Source organism: Pongo pygmaeus, chromosome 4, assembly GCF_028885625.2.
Source record: "Pongo pygmaeus isolate AG05252 chromosome 4, NHGRI_mPonPyg2-v2.0_pri, whole genome shotgun sequence".
Lineage (NCBI taxonomy): Eukaryota > Metazoa > Chordata > Mammalia > Primates > Hominidae > Pongo > Pongo pygmaeus.
Genome location: NC_072377.2, coordinates 16854247 through 16875291, shown reverse-complemented (window position 1 = coordinate 16875291; position 21045 = coordinate 16854247). Strand labels below are relative to the sequence as shown.

Below are 21045 nucleotides of genomic sequence, written 5' to 3'. Positions count from 1 at the left end.
GAGCGGCACAACCACCAGGGAAGGTAACTGGGAGGGCGCGACCTCCCTCAATCAACAGCCACCTCGGGCTGACTGAGCGGACCCAGGTCCCGTTCAGCCACTGCGTTCCCTCGGCTTCCTGGGCCTCACAGCGGCGGAGGCGTGGCCACAGCCTGAGAGGCGGGTTTCCTGTCCAGTTGTGAATAACTTCCGACGTGTGCCGGAAGTTTCCTCAGTGACAATCAGGAAGTCGGCGTGTCGAGTGGCTCCTCCTGGCCGCTGAGGCGGTTTAAGGTCTGAGGGTCTTGTGGGGCCAGGGCGCTGATCACCAGGTGTTTGGCTTGGTCGGCTCTTATTTCTCGCCTGGCAATGGCGACGTACACCTGCATAACTTGCCGGGTGGCGTTCCGCGACGCGGACATGCAGCGGGCCCACTATAAGACGGACTGGCACCGCTACAACCTGCGGCGGAAGGTGGCCAGCATGGCCCCAGTGACCGCCGAGGGCTTTCAGGAACGAGTGCGGGCGCAGAGGGCCGTCGCGGAGGAGGAGAGCAAGGGCTCGGCCACCTACTGCACCGTTTGCAGTAAGAAGTTTGCCTCTTTCAACGCCTACGAGAACCACCTCAAGTCCCGGCGGCACGTTGAGCTGGAGAAGAAGGCCGTGCAGGCCGTGAATCGGAAAGTGGAGATGATGAATGAAAAGAACTTGGAGAAAGGACTGGGCGTGGACAGTGTGGACAAGGATGCCATGAACGCGGCCATCCAGCAGGCCATCAAGGCCCAGCCGTCCATGTCTCCCAAGAAGGCGCCCCCGGCGCCTGCAAAGGAGGCCAGGAGTGTCGTGGCCGTGGGTACTGGTGGCCGTGGGACCCACGACCGAGACCCGAGTGAGAAACCACCCCGGCTCCAGTGGTTTGAACAGCAGGCAAAGAAGTTGGCAAAGCAGCAGGAGGAGGACAGCGAGGAGGAGGAAGACGACCTGGATGGAGACGGTGATGGCCCTGTCTGGGCGGGGAGGGTAAAGAGGAACTTGGCCCCCCCTTAAGTTTCCAGATTTATACTCGAGATGGGTGTGTGTGTGTGTTTGAGACCTTTTAAGTAAAAACGATGAGGGAAGGTGGTTTAGACGGTTTCTGAAGTGCCTTATCTGGCCAGCAGGTTTGGCTGTTTAGTTCACTCAATTCATTATCCAAGGCCTAAAACCTGGTCTGGAAAAAGAAGTGCTTAATGCGTATTTGGAGAATGAATTGATGCCTTCTCTGTTTTGGATGAGGAGGCTTTTAACATATGCACAGGAGGACATGCTATCGTCATACCAACTGCCGTGTAATTTGCGATTCTAGTGGGTTTCCAGTTATGATGGTTTTGCACTTAATTTAGTTGAGGAAAACAGAATGAGGGGATCAAAGTCAACTCAGCCAGAAATGTGGAGCTGGAGCCAGCAGCCCCGCCTCTTTGACTTTATGAGCTATTTATTCCTTCCTTCCCTCATCCCACCTCCTATTAACAGTGCTGGTGTAGGTGTTCATGTCTTAGTCTGTTCGCTCTGCTATAACGAAGTACTAGATACTAGAGTCTGGGTAATTATGAACAACATAAATGTATTTTCCCATAGTTCTGGAAATTGGGAAGTCCAAAATCAAGGTGCTGGCAGGTCAGTGTCTGGTGAGGGCCTGTTCCATAGATGAAGTTTTCTCATGGTATCATCATTTGGTGGAAGAAGCAGAAGGCAAAAAAGAGGCTAGCCAGTTCCCTCCCACTAATCCATTCATTTGGGATTAGTGCTTGCCTAACCTAATCACCCACTAAAGGCCCCACCTCTTAATGCCATTTCATAGATTATTAAGTTTCAATATTTGAATTTTGGGAGGGAAACATGCATTCAAACCATAGCCGTTCATAGAGCACCCTACCAGCACATACACACACCCCATAGTACTTTTGTGAAATAGTAGATAGAGGCATTGTTTTAGCAGTTTATAAAAACATTCAGCCAGATAGGAGACTCCCTAACTATATATTCAGCACTGGGCTAGGTGCTGTAAGGCATAGGAAATAAACAAACAAAAGACTCCTGTTACCTGGAAAAGAAAGACTAAGGAATTTCACGGCCATTCAGATGAGTCTGTGGTAAACAAATAGCTAAAATTGAGATCTTGAAAGAGGAGTTGTCCTTGGGAGTTGGGGTGTGGCTGTTTCTCCAAATATAGGACTGTATCACCTCATGTGAATTTTTGTGATATCTTTGCTTGCTACTACTTTTCTTAAACTTTATATTTCAAAATTCTGGCTTGCAGATTGGGAAGATATTGATTCTGATGAAGAATTGGAATGTGAGGATACTGAAGCAATGGACGATGGGGTGGAGCAGGATGCAGAGGAGGAAGAGGCTGGGGAAGGCCCACCCCTTGGTGCCATCCCTATCACGGACTGCTTGTTTTGTTCCCATCATTCCAGCTCCCTCATGAAGAATGTGGCTCATATGACCAAAGTCCACAGTTTCTTTATTCCTGATATAGAATATCTTTCAGATATTAAGGGACTGATTAAATACTTGGGTAAGTACAATAGTTTTCCTTTTAATGAGGAAATAATCACATTATTGGGGGACCGGTCTCAAGGGAACATTAGTTTTGCATTTTTCATCAATCTTTGATATAATTGCTTGCTTATTTTGTGAATGATTTTTGAGTTTTGGTGACAAATAGATTTAATCTGGTTGCAAAAAGCTTTTTTCATGTTTTTTCCTTAAATTATTTTTCTAGGAGAGAAAGTTGGTGTTGGCAAGATTTGCTTGTGGTGCAACGAGAAAGGGAAGTCCTTCTACTCCACAGAAGCTGTACAGGCACATATGAATGACAAAAGCCACTGTAAGCTCTTTACAGATGGCGATGCTGCTTTGGAATTTGCAGACTTCTATGATTTTAGGTAAGCATAGTTTGTAATATGAAGTAAAGTGAGGTCATATTTGCTATTAGGTGTGCCAGTGCTGGATATGTTTGGCACTGTACAACATATCCTTAATAACACTTATAACACCTCTGTATTAGGTAGTTCTTTCCTTGTAGTTGAGAAACTCAGTTTAACAAAGTTTAACACATCTAGTAAAGAGAAGACCTTAGACCCAGACTGAAGTTTGACTTGTTTTTGTTTTTGTTCTGGTTAAATCATCAAGAGTTCAGTTTTGCCAGTTACCCCTTGAACAGAGGTACAGAAATTAGGTTTCACATATTGGGTTCTTGGAGAGTCCTTGCATCACCAGCTATCTCCTGAAGGAGTTGAGACAGTTGCTTAACCAGGCCCAAACCAGGCATCTGATGGTGAGATTACCCCATTGGTGGTTCACCCCTAACTAGAATCTTTATTTATTTATTTTTTTTCTGAGAAAGATTTTTGCTGTCACCCAGGCTGGAGGACAGTGGCACAATCACAGCCTATTGCAGCCTTAGCTTCCCTCAGCTCAGATGATCCTCCCACCACAGCCTCCGCAGCAGCTAGTGTGCACCAGTATGCCCTGCTAATTTTTGTATTTTTTGTAGAGATGGGGTTTCGCCATGTTACCCAGGCTGGTCTTGAACTCCTGGGCCCAAGTGATCTACCCGCCTCAGTCTCCCAAAGTGCTGGGATTACAGGTGTGAGATACCATGCCCGGCCCTAACTAGAATCTTGAGTATTTTGTATGTCATTTAGCAAATGTATGTTAAGTACTTGTGAACAACTAGTTGTCAAAATTCCTGTGAGGTAGCACAGGAGATAAGCAGATGTGTATAATTACCATGCCAGGCATGCATAGACCAAGTGATACCATGTTCAGAAAAGTCTCAGTCTTTTAAGTCTTCCTTTTGCATTTTCTCCCTGATTTCTCATTTTGCCGCTAGAGACTTGCAGTTGGTAGACATGACTGGGTGGAGGTAGAGGGGAGGATTAGAGGCTGTGGCAGTAGAGAAGACAATGAATGTCTGCTGGTGGTGGGAAGCATCCTCTTTCAGTATTTATCCCTCTCAAGTTTCCTTTTAGACAGCAGTGTTTATGACCTTTTGACTGATGTTGTAATCAGAGTGGTCAAAGCAAATACCATGGATAGTCAAGCGGCTGCCATCAGCAGTAGGCTTGGAATGCCCAGCACTCGGTCTCTCGTCCTGTGGTTATATTCAGAATCCTACCCAGTCTCATAGATTTCGATATCTTCTGTAGGCCTGTGACCCCCACATTTATATCTCTAGTATAGCCTTCCCCTCAGCTGTAAACTGAAGATATCCAGCTGCCGCCTTGATATTTCTACTTGTGTCCAAAAGGGATCATTAACTTAACCTGTCCAAAATCAACTGCTATGCATCCGAATCTGCTCTCTGTAAGTAAATGGCATCTCTGTTCTAGTTACTTAAGCCAAATGCCATGCAGTCTTCCTTTATTCTTCTATTTTCTTTCAGGCTTACATTAGAATCAATCACCAAATTCTGCTTTATCTACTTTTGCACTATCTATCTTCAGAGGATGACTGCTTTTCACTACTTCTACTGCTACTACTCAGGTCCAGGGCACCATCATCTTTCGCCTGACTTCCTGCAGTAGCCTCCTGCTGCCTGGTCTCCATACTTACATCCTTACTACCCACTACGTTCTATTCTCAAAACTGTAACTAGGGGGATCCTTTTAAAACATTAAGTGAGGTCAAACTCTGCTCAGATTCTTTCAAAGACTACCTATCTTACTCAAAGTAAAAGCCAAAGTATAATGGCCTGCAAGGCCCTGCACATGATGTGGAGCATCTGTGGTTCTGTGGTTTTGTATTAGTTGCTCTATGGATTCCTAACTATTCCTCTAAACGCATCAAGTGTGTTTCTCAGGACCTTTGCATTTGCTGCTGTATTTGTTTATAGTATTCGCTTAGATATTCACTTGACTTGTCCCTCACTTCTTGCAGGCATTGACATAAATTTCACCTTCTCCGTGTGGCCTTTTTTGACCACCTTCCATAAAATAACACCTACCCAATCCTTTTTATCTGTTTTATTTTTCCTTATATCCCCTACTGCCATTGTGTGTATTGTATATTTATTGTCTCCTCCTTCTAGAGTCTAAGCTTCAAGCCCTAGCCTTTTGTTGTTGTTACTATTGTTCTTTACTGGGTGTTGCTTAAATCGTTAGTTTGAATTAAAATACGTAACTGATGGAAATGGTTCTCCCTTAGTCCAAATGATGTATTTTTCATTCCATTTACAGTTTTATTCTGTTGGTGCCTAGAAATGAGAAATTATATGAGCTTTTCTTCCTAAAAATGAATATTAAATGATTTGTTTTTCTTAAAAAAAGTAAAAGTTAGCCAAGTGTGGTAGCATGAGCCTGTAGTACCAGCTGCTTAGGAGGCTGAGGTAAGAGGATCACCAGAGGCCAGGAGTTTCAGGCCAGCCTAGGTGACATAGTGAGACCCTGTCTCTAGGGGAAAAAAGGAAAAAAAAAAGTTGATAATGCTTAATAAAGAAAACTTGGAAAATAGAAAGCCTTTACATACAAAGCTAGTGTTTATGGAGTGCTTATCTGCCAGACACTGTTCTAATAAGCATTCTATGTGGATTCCCTCAGCTAAAAAATGACACAATTACCTATAATTTCACTCCCCTTCACAAGGTAACTTGTTTACTTATTTTGGACCTGAAACTTTTTATTGAAGAAGAATAAACTTACAGAAAAGTGCATATATGTATACAGCTGGCCCTCTGTAGTCATAGATTCTCCATCTGTGTATCCAAACTAAAGTATTCGAAAAAAATTTTGTCCATACTGAACATGCACAGACTTATTTTTCTTGTCATTATTCCCTAAACAGTACTGTGTAACAACTATTTACATAGCATTTACAGTGTATTAGGTATTATAAGTAATATAGAGATGATTTAAAGTATGCAGTGATTTAGGTTATATGCAAATGTTATACCATTTTATATCAGGGACTCGAACATCTGCAAATTTTAGTATCCTAGGGAGGTCCTGGAACCAGTCCCCCATGGATACCAAGGGATGACCGTACTTGAGATATCATGATTTGGTTTAGTGAAATTTTAAATATAACTAGCACCTAGATCAAGAAACAGCATGTTAATAATACCCTGACATTTCCTTTGTGTGTCCTTCCAGAAACTACCCCTCCTTTCTCCAAGAGTAACTACTATTCTGACTTATAGCTGCATAGATTGGTTTTGCCTGTTTTTATACTTTATATAAATGGAATCACAAAGAATGTACTCTTGGGTCTGGCTTCTTTTGCTCAACTTTATATTTGGGAGACCCATTCATACTATTTTATATAGCTGTAGAGAGTTCTTAGTGTTACAGAATGTTCTGTTCAGTGCTCCACAACATCTAGTCTACTGTTGATACACATTTGAGTAGTTTCTAATTTGGGGCTATTACAAACAATGCTGCCACATCATTCTAATGTGTCTTTGGCAAATGTTTATAGGTTATCTGTTGTGTGTATATGTAGGAGTTGGGCCAGAGGATATACATATGTTCCATTTTAGAAAATACTGTCAAATTGTTTTCCAAAGTGGTTTTCTATACTCCCACTTGTAGTGAGGGGGAGCTTTTCATTTTAGCAACTTTGGTGGGTGTGTAGTGGCTTTAATTTGCATCTCCCTGATGATGATTACTGCAATCAAGAGCCTTTTTATGTGTTCATTGGCCATTTGGATATCTTTTTGTGAGGTATCTGATCAAGTATTTTGTCTGTTTTCTTATTAGGTTGTCTGGTTTACTGTTAATAATTTAATGTACACTTTTCCAGTTATTTTTTCATGTGTATCTATGAATAGCCTTTGTCAACATTTTTAGGAATATAGAGATTCTTGTGGATCTGCACTGTCCAATATAGTAATTACTGGGTATACCCATGTAGCTATTTAAATAAATTGGAAGTTTAATTAAAAATTTAAACTTTCAGTTCTTCAGTCAGACTACCTGCATTTCAAAGTTCTATGCTGGAAAGCTCATGTGACTGCAGTTACTGTATCAGACACAAAGACATATTGATAGAACATTTTCTGTCATCACAGGGTTCTGTTGGACAGCACTGTTCTATAACTTGTTTTTATAATGGTTAAATTGAGTATAGCTGCATGTCCAGCTGTACGTTCCTCCTTTTCTTCTCTGTTAGGCAGCCTTTCTAGGGAAAAACAAACAGAATTCTGTTATAGGTCATTTGCTCACTTCTACTACAGACAAAATGCTAATGAGTTGTTTTCTCCCAAAACCTTTTAGCTGGTAGTTCCTACAGCTGCTTCCTCCCCTCTCCCTTTTAGGTAGCTTAGGAAGTTTGCCACATTTGCAAATGAGTTTATGTCTTTTAGTTCAATTTGAGATATTAGTCTATTTATTAGTGCAATTTCTCTGTTATAGGAGTAGCTATCCAGATCACAAGGAAGGGGAGGACCCCAATGAGGCTGAGGAGTTGCCCTCAGAAAAGAACTTGGAATATGATGATGAAACCATGGAATTGATTCTGCCTTCTGGTAAGTACATTTGTCAAAAATAAATAGCTTAATGCCAGTGGGATTGAGGGAGAAGCATATCTCCATCAATTACCTTCCATACTGAGGGAAATAGACCATAAGCTTAAAGTATATGTTTAGGTTCTCATGTACAGTGTAAACCCTGAAGGTTGCTGCTCAGCTCTAAGTTGCCTGTTCTGTTTAAATTTGATCAGTGTTTTTGTTCATTTCTCGGTTATGATTCAGAATGTTTGATCAGGCATTTCTTTTTTTTTTTTAGATGTAGACCTTTTCTGTTCTGTTATTTATTTATTTATTTATTTTTGGTCCTGTCTAGGTTTCTCTTGTTAATTGTAACCTTACTGTTATTCTTTGAACTGATTCCTGTTTCCTTTTGTTGCTCAGACTTCCAAATGGTAGTTTGGTGTGGGTGTATCTGACTCATGGTGGAAATTTATTCACCATGAGGTATGAAAAGTTGAAGAATAACCATGAATGTGAGAAGCATACATGGTTGTTTATTGTGTAGGAAGAAAGAATCGTGATTAACTGTTAAGAACAGGAGAAGCTACAGAAGACACGTTTGAGAAATGAAAGGGGATGGAAAGGTATAGATGATAATAAGATCTTAATATCTGGTATTTACTGAGCAGTTAGCACATTCAGGCAGGTGTATTTGTCTTTATGGGCCAACATGAGTTAGATGCCAGCATTTTCATTTTACATATGAAGCTTAGAGAGGCTGAGTAACTTACCAGGATCACATACCTAATCAGTAAAGCCTTTTTCCAATATCTGTATACTGCCTCGGGAGATTTGCAGTAATGGTGCAGTCAGGAATAACGCACCCTGCTGGTGGAGAGGTCTGCAATGAAGCAGCCTTGTCTTATGGCTTTCCACATAGAATGTCACTGCTTAGGTACAGATAGCTATCTTTAGCTCAGAATGATAACCTTGTAAGGCCAAGAGCAGCTTTAGAGTGTGGCAATAGGAGGAAAGGTCAGGCAGAACCTATTTTGAAGATGACAGTTCTTTCTACAGTGATAAGAAGGTTATAATGCAATATATTATTATGGCCTATCTAATACACAGTAGTAAAACCTAAATCCCCAAGAACCTTTTCTAGTCTTTCTCTGGTGACAGTACCCATATAGAACATCAGAAATATGTTTAATAACTTATTTTCCAGAACTATATGTTTAACTTGTTGTCTCCTTAGCTACTGCTTCTTAAACGGTAGAATCAGATAACCATAGACCTTAAGTAAATTGAATAAGACAATCCTAGTACAGCTGTGTCTGCCGTGTAGTAGGATCACTATAGTGTTTGCTTCATTTTGCATCTACTTTAGCACAATATATTACAAAACTTAGCATAACATGAGCATATCTATTTAAGAAATCTAGGATGTTTCAGAGAAGTTTTCATCTAGAGTTTAAATTTTTGAAACTTATAAAAAATAAAGAATCCTCAGCTTTGTCCTGGGTGATTGAATTTTTTAAGGTATCTAAAAAGATACCCATTTTGACTGCCAAAGCCAAGCCCATTTTTGGCTTTGGCTAGCCTTAGAAAGATCTTAGACAGATATTCCTCTCCCACATCCAGCTGGCTTAGTAACTCCTAAATGTCTTTTGAGTATTTTTTTTTTGTATTCATTTATCTGTGTCACCATTATACCCTCCTGTCTGGTCATCTCTAATCTGGTTTCCACATGACCACCAAAACATTCTTTCTAAAACACCAGTAGATTTTCTTTACCCTCTGTAGTTCCTCCACTGGGAGCCATTGCCTTTAGGGTAACTTTGAGTTTCTCTCGCTTCTGGTCCCTCAGGTGTGTAGTGCTATTTCTCTACCCCACCCACGTACAGTTTTCTTCCTCTGGGCGTTTGCACGTGTGGTGCCTCTTTTATTCCTACTTTTCTTTAGATTCAACCCTCTGGGAAGGCTTCCTGAACTCATCTCCTGCCCATTTACTGGGTAACAAGAGTCTCTCCCCTGCTGCTGGGACACTAAATCTAGTTACTCAGATTGGACTTCAGTAAAATCAAGCAGGCTATCTCAAAGCTAATGACAAAGAGTATCCACTAGAGGGCACTGTGAGCATTTATTTTGAAGATTGTGGTCTGGCAAGGTTTTTTTGGGTTTCCTTCGTTGCTCTTTAGCTCTTTTGGAGTAAGTTGGTATGAAAGGCCCATTCAATTGGATGTCAGAAATTGTAAGGCCGTTTGTTAAGAAGGAGTGGACATTAGCCTGGTGTGATGGTGTGTGCCTATAGTCTCAGCTAAGGCAGGAGGATCACTTGAGCCCAGGAAATCAAGAGTCACAAGGCTGCAGTGAGTCGTGATCACGCCACTGCACTCCAGCCTGGGTGATAGAACAATACACTATCTCCTAAAAACAAAAAAAGAAAAAAAGGAGTGGACGGTCTATAAGTGGCTACTGCTGTGTCAAAAGCTAGATGGACAGGTCGCGTGCTTCACCATGACTTAGACATAACCAATCCCTTATTTATTGGGCAGTCACCCTGTGTTCTAGAAAATACTTTTCCTTGATGAGGGCCTTCAAGTGTAGCTGTCCTTAGCCCATCATACGTGGTGCTAATATCAGGTGGTCACTGTCATTGGCACAGGGGAGGGGGAGCTCTGAATGCTGTTTTCAGTTCCTTCTTACCAGCTGTTGGAAACCTTGGCATTGAGTAAGAAGCCATTTCAAGGACGCTTTAAAAGGCCAACCTGCTGTAGGATGTATTTCCACATGTTGCTTAAGAATGTAAATATATTGAATTCTTATGTACTAATGACCAACATTATCACCTTGCAAACCTGGAGTGTCCAGACCTAACGCTATAAATAGAACATCACAGTAAACAATGCTGGAATTTCCTGTAGACCCTCCATTTAAGCTTGTGTTTTATCCATCAACTACATCTCACTTATTCCTTGTGGTCTAAGAGGTTTGTTAACTCTTATGCTGTCAAAACAGTCAGGTTCAGGGAAAATGTTTTCATCCACACTAGTATCCAAAGACCATGTCTTTGAATCGAAAGCTTCTTTTTGTCATTTCTTGAGTATGATAACAAAACAAGCAACTGAAAGTAACTGCTTTTCCATATCTGTGTAGCAAGCAAATTATTTTCCAGTTATTTTGGCAGGTATAGGGACTTAAAATAACCAAAATAATTTTCTTATGCAAATTAAAAGTCTGGATCCTAAAAGCAAAGACAGACTTCCACAATATTTATAGTATCTGGTTCATGGTCTTTTTACACAAAAGATTCTGAAAGAAATGGCTTTATGTAGGTAAATATAAATCTTTCCTGGAAACTGTACACAGGGTTCTACCTAGCCAAATATCCTTTATTCATTTTCAGTGGAAATGGCTTTTTCGTGCCTTATGTATATGCTAGTGTTAAGTATCTGCATGGTTATGTCTGTCTGCGAAGATATTTGATTGCTTTTGTCCTAATTAATATTGTTGTGAAAGGATAGCGTGTATTTAGTAAAGCTTTTAGGTAATGCTGATGACACTGGCTTTGCAGTGCTGATGACCACCTTTGGAGAGCCACTGCTCTGAGGGAGCCTGGAATTAGTCATCTCTAAACCCAGCCCCCTTCAGGTCATCTCCCTTGAACTTATGACACAGGGGTTGGGACATTTTCCCTAGAAAGGGCCAGAGGTGATCGTTTAGGCTTTGTGTGCAATTCTGTCTCTGCAGCAGCTTCTCACCTCTGCTGTTGTAGCAAGCACCAAAACATCGAGAGATAATACCTACACAGTTGAGCATGGCTGTGTGGCAGTAAAACAAACCAAAACAGGCGGTTGGCCAGATTTGGTTCTCTGGCTGTAGTTTGCCACTCCTAGATTAATATATCAGATGTGCCTCACCCTTAAATAAGAACCTTGAATTGTTCCTCCAGTAGATATCTTTACTTACCTCAGGTTTTTATTATTCCAGCTACAGAATTTCCAATTGGTGGCCAATACCTTTGTCCCATAGTTTTTTTTTTTTTTTGGAGACGGAGTCTTGCTCTGTTGCCCAGGCTGGAGTGCAGTGGTATGATCTCGGCTCACCGCAAGCTCCGCCTCCCGGGTTCACACCATTCTCCTGCCTCAGCCTCCCGAGTAGCTGGGACTACAGGCGCCCACTACCATGCCCGGCTAATTTTTTTGTACTTTTAGTAGAGATGGGGTTTCACCATGTTAGCCAGGATGGTCTCGATCTCCTGACCTCGTGATCCTCCCGCCTAGGCCTCCCAAAGTGCTGGGATTACAGGCGTGAGCCACCGCGCCTGGCCCCGTCCCATAGTTTTTTTATTTGAAATATTCAGAGTCTGTTTTCTTTTTTCTCACTCTGTTACAAGTTAGTGGGCCTATGAGATAATGAGATATACAATCATGTGTTGTCATGACATCAGCATACTTGGAAAATTAAGTTTAGAAATTCATTTCTGAAAGCATGATTGACTCACATAGTTTTACCAGATCCTACTAAATAAGCAAAAGCTATAGACAGAATTCAGCTTAATCACCTTTTAAAATTCAAATTCACCAGGTGATTTCCATCATTTAGGAAGCAATAGGTCAGGGTTACTCAGCCTTGGCACTATTGACATTTTGGACTCAGTAATTCTTTGTTATGGGGGCTGCCCTGTGCGTGTAAAGATGTTTAATAGCATCTCTGGCCTCTACCCACTAGGTGCCAGTAGTAGCCCTCTAGCTGTAACAACCAAAAATGTGTTCAGTCAGTGCCAAATGTCCCTTGCTGGATAAAATCCCCATTGGAGAATCACTGCAACAGAGAGTTTAAGCAAAGGAAAGGTGGATTGATTTCTATTTTAGAGCCTGACAGTGGCTTGTAGTCTCAAACATCAGAACTGCTCTCTGTGCTTAATCTTCTTCCCATATATATATATGTATAATTTTTATTTATTTATATATATAAAACGCTAAAAATCTCTTATCTCCTAGGCACCTATTATCTGTATTAGTAGGGGTTTCTATGTGAATTTTTGGGGAGGCATATTGTATGCAAGTAAGTACACAATGCTAAGTTTTTCACTTAACAGTGACTTGCCATTTTCTTTTTAAAAAATCTATTGTTTGGTTTTCTTTTTGTTGCATGCTTGCTTTCTTTCACTTTTTCATTTTTATTTTACATGCTGCTTCATCTTTCTTTAGTAGATAGAACAACTGTTTCTTCTGGTACATTGATTTTCCATCTAGATATATTAAAAGATCTGATTTGGAAAGCCCTTGCTTTATAGCTCTGCCTTGAAAAAACTATCCAACTCAGTGTTTCTGTATTGCTCTTTTGAAAAACAGGTGCCAGAGTGGGTCATCGCTCCTTGATGAGATACTACAAACAGCGATTTGGCTTGTCAAGAGCTGTGGCAGTTGCCAAAAATCGGAAGGCCGTGGGCCGAGTACTTCAGCAGTACAGAGCCCTGGGATGGACTGGCAGCACAGGTACATTGATCTTTACAACTACAGACCAGTCTAAGAACTTGTATTTCTAGAAGGGGTCTGGGGAAAGTTGTTTCCATTTATGTTGTCCTTGTGGATCCTCTCTAGGGGAAACTTAACGTCTTGGCTCCAGGGACTTCCATTACCACTTGATATGTTTAAGGCAATAAGCCCAAAGTGCTATGACTTAGAAATTTCATATTCCTGGCACAGTGATTTTATATACCATTAACTTTTTCAGAAGATAATAGTTACAAAAAGAATTATTTAGTAATCACCAAAGGTTGAAATTATCCTGGAGGTTACGCAGAGGAATTAGATAGTATCCTAGTGGTTAATAGCTTGAGCTGTGGAGTCAGACGTGACTTATGTGATGTACTTAGAGGTTCTTATATGATGAGCATGAGTAATTTAATTAATATAAGCTTCTGTTTCCTCATTTATAAAACAGAGATGATAGTAATAAGACCTACCTCTTAAGAGTTGAGTGGGTTGAACGTCATGCATGTGTGATATAGTGCATGCCCATAGTCAAGGTTAGCCATCAGTCCCCTTTTTTGTAATTTTCCCATAGAAAATTTAGCAAAAGTTAGAAGAGTAAAGCATGCCACTGCAATTGTTGAGCTTTGAAATCTCATCAGTATGGTACTCTTTACATCTATTCTGATGTGTCTGGGGATGAAGCTGGTTATATCCTTAGATCTTCAGGGAAAGCATCTATCCAACTGAGGACTGTGGAGAAGATAAGAGGAGGGCTGCCTTCTGGTGGCCTGGGAAGCTCTAGGCAACTAAAATCCATTTGAAATGGCACTGTGTTTATATGTGGTTTCCTTCACTGTGGCTACTTGGGAGCTGTGTGGCCACTTGAATCTGGCAGAGACTTGACTTCATCTTACTCTTATCAGGAAGTATTGTCTGACTCGATATATAGCTTCTGCCTTTCTGATTAATGGGGCTTCACCTTTTGGGCTTATAGACTCTTCCAGATGATGAAAACTAAAGATGCTAATCCCAGATAAATGTATATATACAAAAGTTCTGGTATGCAATTCTGGGGTCCACAGAGACCCCTGAGGCCCGTGGCTTAGAGACCCCAAGTTAGCAACTCTGTTTTAAATACAAGAACCTAGTTACCCCAAACTAACATTTTGAATTCTCTGCCAAGGTTGGATTTTCTCTGATCACAAATAACAGACCTTTGCCTAATTTCTTAACCACCTTCCAATCATAGGAGTGGCTCTTATGCGAGAGCGAGACATGCAGTATGTCCAAAGGATGAAATCAAAATGGATGCTGAAGACAGGAATGAAGAACAATGCCACCAAGCAGATGCACTTTCGAGTCCAAGTGAGATTCTGAGAGTCTGCTGGGATGGAGCGATCATCTCCTGCTCAAGTTTCCTCCTTGCCCTGAGGACCAGTGAAAGCCAGATCATGGGAGAGACCCTTTTGCTGCTACTTCATTCGTTCTGACCTAATAATAAAAGTTAGAATCATATGAGTTTTCAGATGTCGTTTTTGAATAGCGTTGAAAGGTTATATTTTCACAAGGTAAGTCCTGTGTCTGCTGGACCCTGGGACTTGCACTGCTGCCTGACAGTTGCTTCATCGCCTTAGCTTTAAATGATTTATTGTTGTCAGAGTAATGTGAGGAATCAGGAATGACTTGTGTGCCCCAAACTTAGTTTAACTTTCAGAGTAACTCACCATGTCATGGCACTGGGACCTATGTAACAGGGCTTGAAGGCTTATGTAGGGGCAAAGTTGAATGTCACTCATGGAATGTATCGTGGCACAGGACGTAGTGAATATCTCTGGGCACTTGCATTAAATCCAGGCTAAGTTAAAAAGCACATCAGTAGCTTGCCCGTAAAGGTTTTCTGTTTCTAAACATGAATGCACAGAGTGACTACTGTGTACTCTGATGCAGTTTCCAGTGGTGCAGTTAGTCTAGGAGGAAAGTAAGGGTAAAATGTTTAGGTATCATTTTAGAAAGGCTACCTCAGGGTCAAATCTCGGGAGAAATTCTCAGGTTAGGTGGCTTAGAGGAAGGCACTGATAGACTGAAAATGAAGCTAAACATGAAGTTCAAATCCATTGAGTTATCTTTGTGACCTTGGAAAAGTGACTTGGCTTTTTAAATCTGTAAAATGGAGGTGTTTATTATCTCACAGGCTGTTGGGGTTAAATAAATCTGCTAAAGGACCCAACACTCATTGAGTCCCTGGCAGAGAGTTAGTGCTTAAAGTTCTCTTTTACAGAGCAAATATGCCACACTGAGTAAGGCATGGTGAGTTTTAGTCAGTGCAGTATACTGAGTAGTGGGTTCAAGCATGCCAGGAGAATGTGGTTGCCCTCACAGTGTATTAACCAGACCTCATTTGCCAGACATAGGTTTTTTTCTTTAAACTTTGGATGCAGAGTTGAATTAATTATATCCCATTAGTGCCCAGGTTCCCTATTATCCAACAATGAGGACTCCTTGGTTTTAATTTTGCTCCTTCAATCCTGTTTTCTACCATTCTCCCCACAGAAGGACCCAATCTGTTGTGTTTGACACACCTTTAAATCTATAGCCCGAGGAAATGGTGTAGTGCTTTGCATGTGGTATGTTTTTAATTTATGCTTAACCAAATGTACATGATACTGTGTTATAGTTCTTCTCAGTTTCATTTTTCATTCAACATTTTTTCACTCCACATCTACCAGTGTCTAGTTCATTGCTTCTGACTGTTGCCTGGTATTCTATAGTGTGCATCTACCACACCTTCCTTACTGCTTTCTCTAGAGCTGACACCTTGATTGCCTTCAACTCCACATCACCATACCAGCTAGCACTGTTAATGCATACCTCACTTACATACATGAATATATATAAATACACATTTATGTCATCTTTTAATTTGTCATCTCTTTTATCTGGTGAAGGGTATGGGAGGCAATGAGAACAGCATGTTTACTGACCTGTAAAATACTAATACTATCTCTATTTATTTCATTTTTGAGACAGGGTCTTGCTCTGTCTCCCAGGCTGGGTGCAGTGGAGTGATCACTGCTTACTGCAGCCTCGACCCCACGATCTAAAGTGATCTTTCCACCTCAGCCTCCCCGGTAGCTGGGACTACAGGTCTGTGCCACCATGCCTGACTAATTTTTTTTTTTTTTTTCAGAGAGAGAGTCTCACTATGTTGCCCAGACTGGTCTTGAACTCCTGGGCTGAAGCAATCCTCATGCCTCAGGCTCTGAAAGTGCTGGGATTATAGGCGTGAACCACCACGCCCAGCCTCTTCATTTATTTAATTAGCTACTTCTTCCAGGCTTCAGGAGACACCTTAGTTCTGATTTTGGGTTTGTGGAACAATCCATTGTCTCACTTCTATCCACACTGTAATTTTATAAAATTCAATTTATTTGCTTTTCTGGAGTAGAATTCTATTTGCAGGATGGAGGATGGAGGGGGGCCCAGCAAACAAAAAGAGATTTAAACCTTATCTCCTGATAGTTGAGTGAACGAGACAAGAAACATGGCAAATGGACTTGTTATTTTGGGGGAGCCTCTTGGTGGTACAAGAAAATGTGAAGATGTCTTTGATATTTTATTTGCTTGTTGTTCCTTTGGGGTGTGTTTATCTTTCTTTCTCTAGGTGCACCCTGTTCCCCACTCTGTTTTCTGTATTAGGATTTTTTGGGCTTCCTGGTCCATTCACACATAGTCATTTATTATCAGTTCTCCCTGTTTTGGTGTTTTCACAGCCACATGACCCTTTTCTGGTATCTTATGCCTATCACACTGGAGAAGTGAACACATACATGTGGGCTGAACCTGCGAAACAAAGATCCAAGCGTAAAGCCTAGGGAATGTTTCTGTTCTTACATTTCTCTACCCTCACTGTGGTATTGACATAGCGCTTTTGTTCCTCCAATTTTTAAAAATTTTTTGTGGGTGCACAGGAGGTGTATATGTTTATGGGGTACTTGAGATGTTTTGATACAGGCTTGACATCATTATTTCTTCAAATTTTTATTCTCCACATTTCTTTTTGATGAAAAAAGCTAATCTAATCTGTATTGACATGCACCCCCCCGTCCTGCCACAGTACCTATTTTCCTTAAAACAGTTATCTAAACTTACAGTGGATGCCAGAGTCGTCAGGTTAAAGGTTCTTCTTTGGCTGGGTGCAGTGGCTCACGCCTATAATCCCAGCACTTCGGGAGGCCGAGGCAGGCCGATCATGAGGTCAGGTGATCGAGACCATCCTGGCTAACACGGTGAAACCCCGTCTCTACTGAAAATACACAAAATTAGCTGGGCGAGGTGGCAGGTGCCTATAGTCCCAGCTACTCGGGAGGTTGAGGCAGGAGAATGACGTGAACCCTGGAGGCGAAGCTTGCAGTGAGCCGAGATCGCACCACTGCACTCCAGCCTGGGCAACAGAGTGAGACTCTGTCTCAAACAAACAACAAAAAAAAAGTTCTTAGTACCAAGCCAGTGCTGGCTGCTGCAGCTGGCTGCCAGCAACTTGTGTGGAGCCTGTCTTCCTGGGAGGCATTGCAGGACCAGATGGTGCCGGCAAGTGTTTGTCAGTCTTTACTTTGAGACATCAAGACTGGGATCAAAAGTGAGAGAACATAATCTTGTCCCTTTCCATGCATGTTACAGAAACCCCTAGCTGCCTTTGCTGCCCTTCTACAGACTGGACAGTGTTGATTTAATCTTTCTGCTTTGTGTTTTACTGAGTATAAAGTGCCGTTTTATGATTCTCCACTGTGGGGTATATATAGTATTCCTATTTTACAGATGAGGAAATAGACTCAGAGGAGTTCAGTAACTTTTTATTTTTATTTATTTATTTATTTATTTTTTTTTATCAGTAACTTTTTAAAGGAGACACAGAAGGAAGCCAGAGATGACAATTTCTTGTTCTGCATTTTTTTTTTTTTTGAGACAGAGTCTCGCTCTGTCACCCAGGCTGGAGTGTAGTGGTGCAATCTCGGCTCACTGCAACCTCCACCTCCTGGGTTCAAGCAATTCTTCTGCCCCAGCCTCCCAAGTAGTTGGGACTACAGGCATGCGCCACCACGCCCGGCTAATTTTTGTATTTTTGGTAGAGACAGGGTTTTGCCATGTTGGCCAGGCTGGTCTTGAACTCCTGATCTCAAGTGATCTGCCCACCTCAGCCTCCCAAAGTGTCCTGCATTCTTAATATTGCAGCACACCTGTGCAGTGTCCTCAGCATCATCCCAGCCTAAGGAGCACACTTGGGGAGAAGGTGGGGCTATAAAAATGTACTCAAGTCCATTAGATTTGCAGCACCTGTGCAAAAATCTCATTTTAAATCCAAAAATACATACAATCTTACATTTACATTAATATATGAAAGAAAATATCACCTTTTCTTCCCTAGAAGGTGATCAAAATTTGCCCCAATTTTGGTTATTTGTGGAGTCTTCATTGTTAAGCTGTTTTCCTCCACCTTGATTATCATTTCTAAACTCTGTTAAGATCTCATTGAACATTATTAATTTGGAATTCACAATAATTCATATGTGGGAGTCCAGGTAAGAGCTGTGTTGCCAACTTTCAACGTGCAGTCATTTTTGCAAGAGAATTGCTCTCAGTCCTAGAGAAATTTGTAAGTGCTTAGAAGAATACATGTCATTTAATTCAGACTAATTTGCAATTGGCACGTTAGTTATTTATGACATTGAAATTCATGGAGATTAAGAAGATTTGATTAGCTTGTTAATGCTGCAAACAGTTAAAATTTTAGAATAATTATTTATTTATTGTTTGTGAGGCACACTTGTTCCCCTAATCTGTTCTCTCCTCATGCATGTGGCTTACCAGGCAGCAACTGTTTCCCAGCCCTGCCTCCTGCAAGGCGTGGTCATGTGACTAAGTTTGGACCAGTGGTTGTGCACAGAGGCAATGGCTGCAACTTCACTACAGAGCCTCACAACTCTGAGATAAGCTGTTTTTCTCCTCGTTGCCTGTTTTTCCTTTCCCGAGCTGGAAGTGAGGTGCACCAGTGTTACCCATGCAGATAAGGACTATACCTCAGGGAATGGCAGAGCAATAGTATGGAAGGACATTAGGGAGGAGAGGTGCTTTGCCAACTGGAGCTGCCAGGACTGTTAGTGAAATAAATTGAAGCCATTGTGTTGTGATGTTTTAATTACAGTAACCTACCTAGCTTATAATCTGATGAGTAAAAATCCATAATAATGCTAATATGACCTGGCATAATTCAAATTTAGATGGAATTGGCAATTGCTGTTTCTTATCTTCCCTTTGCCCCTGTTCTCAATCTGAAGTGGGCTAATTTTTTTTTTTTTTTTTTTTTTTTTTTTTTTTTAGATGGAGTCTCACTCTGTTGCCCAGGCTGGAGTGCAGTGGCACAATCTTGGCTCACTGCAACCTCAGCCTCCTGGGTTCAAGTGATTCTCCTGCCTCAGCCTCCCAAATAGCTGGGATTGCAGGCGCCCACCACCATGCCCAGCTAACTTCTGTATATTTAGTGGAGACAGGGTTTCACCATGTTGGCCAGGCTGGTCTCGAACTCCTGACCTCAGGTGAGCCTGCCTCAGAGTGCTGGGATTACAGGCGTGAGCCACCACCCCCAGCTAGAAGTGGGCTAAATTCTTACACAGGGTTGGTTTTGGGGACAGTTAGGAAGTGCTTGCTTCATGATCATTCGGGACTTTCTCAGGTCAATATTTTCAATATTGTCCCCTTTATTAATTTATTTTGGAGACCATACAGACAGAAAAATAATATTTTTCTTCCCCTCTTATGGCAGCTTCATAACATGCCTGCTAATTCTTTGACATTCCTTCCCTGGAGAGGTAGGGTCTGTCTCCCCTTGATGTTGGGCTGCTCTTTATTACTTGTTCATATCCAATTAAATGCAGCAGAAGTACAATTCAGCTCCCAGTTGGCTTCCTTGGACTCTCGACCAGTGTAAGAAGTCTGACGCCCCCAGGAAGTCATGCTATGTGGGATCCCAGGCCACATGGAGAGATCACATGTAGGCTCTCTGTTTGATGTCCCAGCTAAAGTCTCAGTCAACATCTAGCACCAATTTCCAGCATCTGAGGCCACCATCTTGCATGTCCAGCCCAGTTGAGCCTTCAGATGACTGCTGCCCCCACCAACTCATGGCAATCCTGGAACAGACCCAAGCAAGAACTATCTAGAAGAGGCCTTCCAAAATTCTTGACCCGTAGAATCCATGAGCATAGTGAATAGTTTTACAACACTAACTTTATGCAGCAATAGTAACTGGAACACCTCACTAATACACCATCATGTATGTTACATGGTTGAATCTTGGATTCCACTTAAACACCTTGTGGCGGAGCTTTCCTGTCAATGTTGTTTTAAGGGCAAGGACTTTACATACATTACAGTACCTTATTTAATAATCACAGCACACCTAAGAAGTAGATACAATTATTATTCCCGCTTTACAGCTCAGGAATATTGGGCTTTTGGTCACACTGCTCTTAATTACTGTGCTTTCTATTGTCAGTGCTGGAAAATGAGAGTCTTCAGGAGTCAGAATTTTAGGCTTTGATGACATTTGAACTGATCTCCATCAATTCCCTCCTATCGTGGTTACACAGCAGAATCTGGGCATAAGGAAACTCAGCCATGGTATGCATTAGTAATTGACAGCGTAAGGTAGAAACACATTTCTCTAAGTGTGTGTGCTAGCCACTGTGCTATTCTGCAAAGTCAAACCGTTTTCAACTCCTTAAAAAATTCTTTGGTATAAACTGTTATTTACTGAGTAAGCATGATGCATTTCTTTAGAGGAAAAGAATGAACCTATATTTAGCATATACCTAAACCTATATTAAAAGCACTAAAACTATATTCAGGAATACATTTATTTAAGAATCTGCGCTTCTTTAAAAAAACCTACATTTTTGGTTTCATTGAATAAGACTTCTAAGTTGTGAATTGAAAGCATTCTGTTTTATTATTAATCACCACGTTTGGTATTCCAGTCTCATATACCATTCTCACTTGGGGTAACATGTCTCAGACATGTTGCCCTACCCTAGTTTACTCATTTTCTAAACAGCATCTGCAAATGTGGAAAATGAGACT

The 21045-nt window shown here is 41.4% G+C and overlaps 1 protein-coding gene across 1 annotated transcript; it reads left to right on the top strand.

Moving 5' to 3' along the window:
* Window positions 1-213: 213 nt before the first annotated feature.
* Window positions 214-14427, top strand: ZNF622 (zinc finger protein 622). The gene is made up of 6 exons (XM_054489921.2): window positions 214-973; window positions 2279-2539; window positions 2747-2909; window positions 7377-7489; window positions 12790-12933; window positions 14162-14427. Exons 1-6 carry the CDS (start codon window positions 349-351, stop codon window positions 14287-14289), a joined length of 1434 nt encoding a protein of 477 aa, XP_054345896.1. The 5' UTR covers window positions 214-348; the 3' UTR covers window positions 14290-14427.
* The last annotated feature ends 6618 nt before the right edge of the window (window positions 14428-21045 follow it).